General features: G+C 50.1%; 1 protein-coding gene across 1 annotated transcript in view; it reads left to right on the top strand.

Moving 5' to 3' along the window:
• Positions 1 to 889, top strand: part of LOC103772565 (plasma membrane calcium-transporting ATPase 1-like) — a gene marked incomplete at both ends in the record, with an annotated part of 10,206 nt that extends 9,317 nt beyond the window's left edge. Inside the window, 1 exon segment of the mRNA XM_008939899.1 lies at positions 709 to 889. Within this exon segment, the coding sequence (XP_008938147.1) occupies positions 709 to 889 (181 nt within the window).
• Between the last annotated feature and the right edge of the window lie 2,028 nt (positions 890 to 2,917).

Below are 2,917 nucleotides of genomic sequence, written 5' to 3' on the forward strand. Positions count from 1 at the left end.
GCAGGATCCAGAGCTCCAGCCTGGGATCCAGGTGGCAGCTGTGTGAGGAAACTCACACAGATCTGGCTTCCTCCTTGCATGTTCTGCTGGGTCTTGTCTTACTGGTCACGGCATCCACTCGGACCAACTGCTTCCCATGGGCTTGAAAACTCTGTGACACTGTTTTATAGGCCCATGCCTTTCTGTAGATCTAAAACTGACACAGAACAAGCACACACACATTGCTCTTGCAGTAGTTTTTGTTTTTTACCTTGAAGTGAACCCACTGTTTGTCTAACCCACCTCTTTTTTTGGAGTTTGTAGTTCCACTGTTTTGTCCTCGTTCATGCACCCGGATAACGCGTGCGCACACAATGACAACTAATGAGTCCTGGCTTCCATCCATTCCAAGTGATCTGTTGTTATATTTTCTTTCTTTTTTTTTTTTGAGTTTTGTGTCTTTGTCTTGCAGCTTCTGAAGTCGCCCCCATAGTCGGTTGATTCCCTATCACACACCTAGTGCCTGAGTCTGATCCATGTTGGCCCTCCTAGTTCACCATAGACCTCTCATTTTGACGTAGCTGTCTGTTCAGTGGTGGTGATGTTGTTGTTGTTGTTGTTGTGTTTTTTTTATTGTGTCTTTATGGTTTATTTTTACTTTCTCCTGGGAGCTCTGGCCTCTCGTAGCCGTTACTAACCCCTCTTTTGTTTGCCCCCCACTTCTGGCAGATCAAAGTGGTGAATGCGTTCCGTAGCTCCTTGTACGAAGGCCTCGAGAAACCCGAATCCAGAAGCTCCATCCATAACTTCATGACTCACCCAGAGTTCATCCTGGAGGAAGATGAGCCTCGAACACCATTCCTTGACGGCGCCGAAGACGACCCCGAGACTGACGGACTCAAAAAGAGAGGTGGGGGTAGCCTGGGTGGATCTACATCCCTCAACAGAAACAACAATGCAGTGGACAGCGATCAAGCTGAGGTCACCTTCCCGGAGCCTGAAAGCCCCTTACACAGCTTGGAGACATCAGTTTGACCACAGAACTTGGAACCCTCCCTCCTCCTTCACCTTCGTCCCTCGCCCTGTGTGATAGTGGCACCAGGAACTGATCACACACAGCGGTCACTTCGTGTCAAACTGCTCATACGTATATCATTTTGGTGTTTTGGGGGTTGGTTTTGGTTTTTTGGGGGTTTTTTTTTTACTGGTATTTAGCAATGGGAACCAGAGTACCACGATGCTGGGTGTTGGGAGAGAGGCGAAGCCAAAATCATGCATCTCCATCCCTAATTTTTTTCAGTGGTACTCACCCAAATGAAGCAGCCAGATTATTTCCTCTCCAAGAGTTGGGCTCCATGCGTCTGTTGGGGGTTTTCACTTTGGAAAAAAAAAAAAATGCATGTTCAAGGAAAGTTGAAATTGTTGTAGTCTTACACGCACGCTCTCAGCCCAAGAGCTGGGGTGCACTTGTGACTTTGTTGGTTTGTTTTTTTTTTTTTCCACTTGTGGTTTTTTTAAGGTTTTCTTCTAACGCTGGGGTTGGGTCTTTGCTTGTGGGATTTGCCCCCCTGCCCTCCCCCCAGGTCACTTCAGAGTGGGGGAGTCAGCACTCCAGTGTGAAAACATAAAAGCCTAGCCAGGGGGAAGGTGTTTACTTACAGGTTGATAGATACAGGGATGTAACCAGTCTTCCACCTTGAAAAATGGTACCTAGCCTTTACAGTTCCTCCTCTGTGTGTGCACACCTCTCTTTCTCTCTGTTTCCAAAGCAGTAATTGGGTAGACAAGGAGCAAAGGTGACTTGGCTGTAACCTTGCTGGATGGATAAAAGATTCTGGTTTGTCTACAAAGCAAGGTGAACTCGCAGTGGAAGGGTGGTGAAGAAAAACCTCATGGTTGTGAGAAACTGGGCTCCTTCCCAGGGAGTCTTCAGAGATGCATCTGCTCTGCTCTTGACCGGCTATGAAACGTGGGGTGAGAGCCTTGCAAAGGTTGAATGGCTCCTGCCAGCAAGAGCAGAGGGACTTTTGCCCTTTCTGACTTGTCTGCACTGTTGGGTTGAATAATCCTTCAGCCTTGGAGTAGAAGCTCTGGTTAACTGCTGAGGAACCCCAGAGGATGCCCACTAGCTCTAGTGTCAGCTCTGCTGAAGCATCGTTAGGCTGAATGGAGAACAAGCATCGGGTTATTGACAGGCCAGTGGGTCAACTCCTACATCATGGAAGGGATGAGTCAGGTTGTGACTTTAGCTGGTGGCAGAGAGGGAGGCTCCACGGCCCATGGAAGGACCCTTGATTTCCATAGCACTTCTGTGGCTGATTTGCCAGCGGAGGGAACTCCTCACAGAGGTGGCTGGTTGGCTGGCTGGCTGCAGGCCTTCCAGAGAAGGTGCTGCGTGGAGGCTTTGCCTCACTTGCTGCTTTCTTGAAGGTCATCTCTTCACCGTGTGTCCTGCCTCCTTTCAGTCTCTTGGGAGAGTCTTGTTTTATTGGAGCAGAGGCCCCAGGTGTCCTGGGCAAGCTGGCTCTGAAGTGACCCTCTCGTGAAGCCATGGGGCTGAGCAGGAGGCTGCTTTGCTTGGGCTTAGTTTCTTTCCCGTGGGCTCTTGCTGATGCCCCAGGTAAGGCAGGGCTGGAGGAAGAAGCTCTGCTGCCTTCTGTCCTTCCTCCTGTTGGGCTTGGTTGGAAGCAGAGAGAACCTGGTTGTCACTGGCTGTACAACGCCCCCGTCTTTGCCCAGCCTCCATCCCTGGAAGGAGAGAGAGGTCTCAGGGAGTGCAGGGGGCTGGCTGGTCTCTTCTTTCCTTTCCTTGAAGAACGCACAGCAGAATCTCCCGTGCCTTCTCCGAGCACTGCCTGCAGCACCTCCTGCCACGCGAGGGCCCACGACTTTGCCAAGAATTAAGTGTTCCTTAAACACAAACCAAGTGTCTTTGTTT

The sequence above is a fragment of the Merops nubicus genome, unplaced genomic scaffold (genome assembly GCF_000691845.1).
Source record: "Merops nubicus isolate BGI_N331 unplaced genomic scaffold, ASM69184v1 scaffold585, whole genome shotgun sequence".
Lineage (NCBI taxonomy): Eukaryota > Metazoa > Chordata > Aves > Coraciiformes > Meropidae > Merops > Merops nubicus.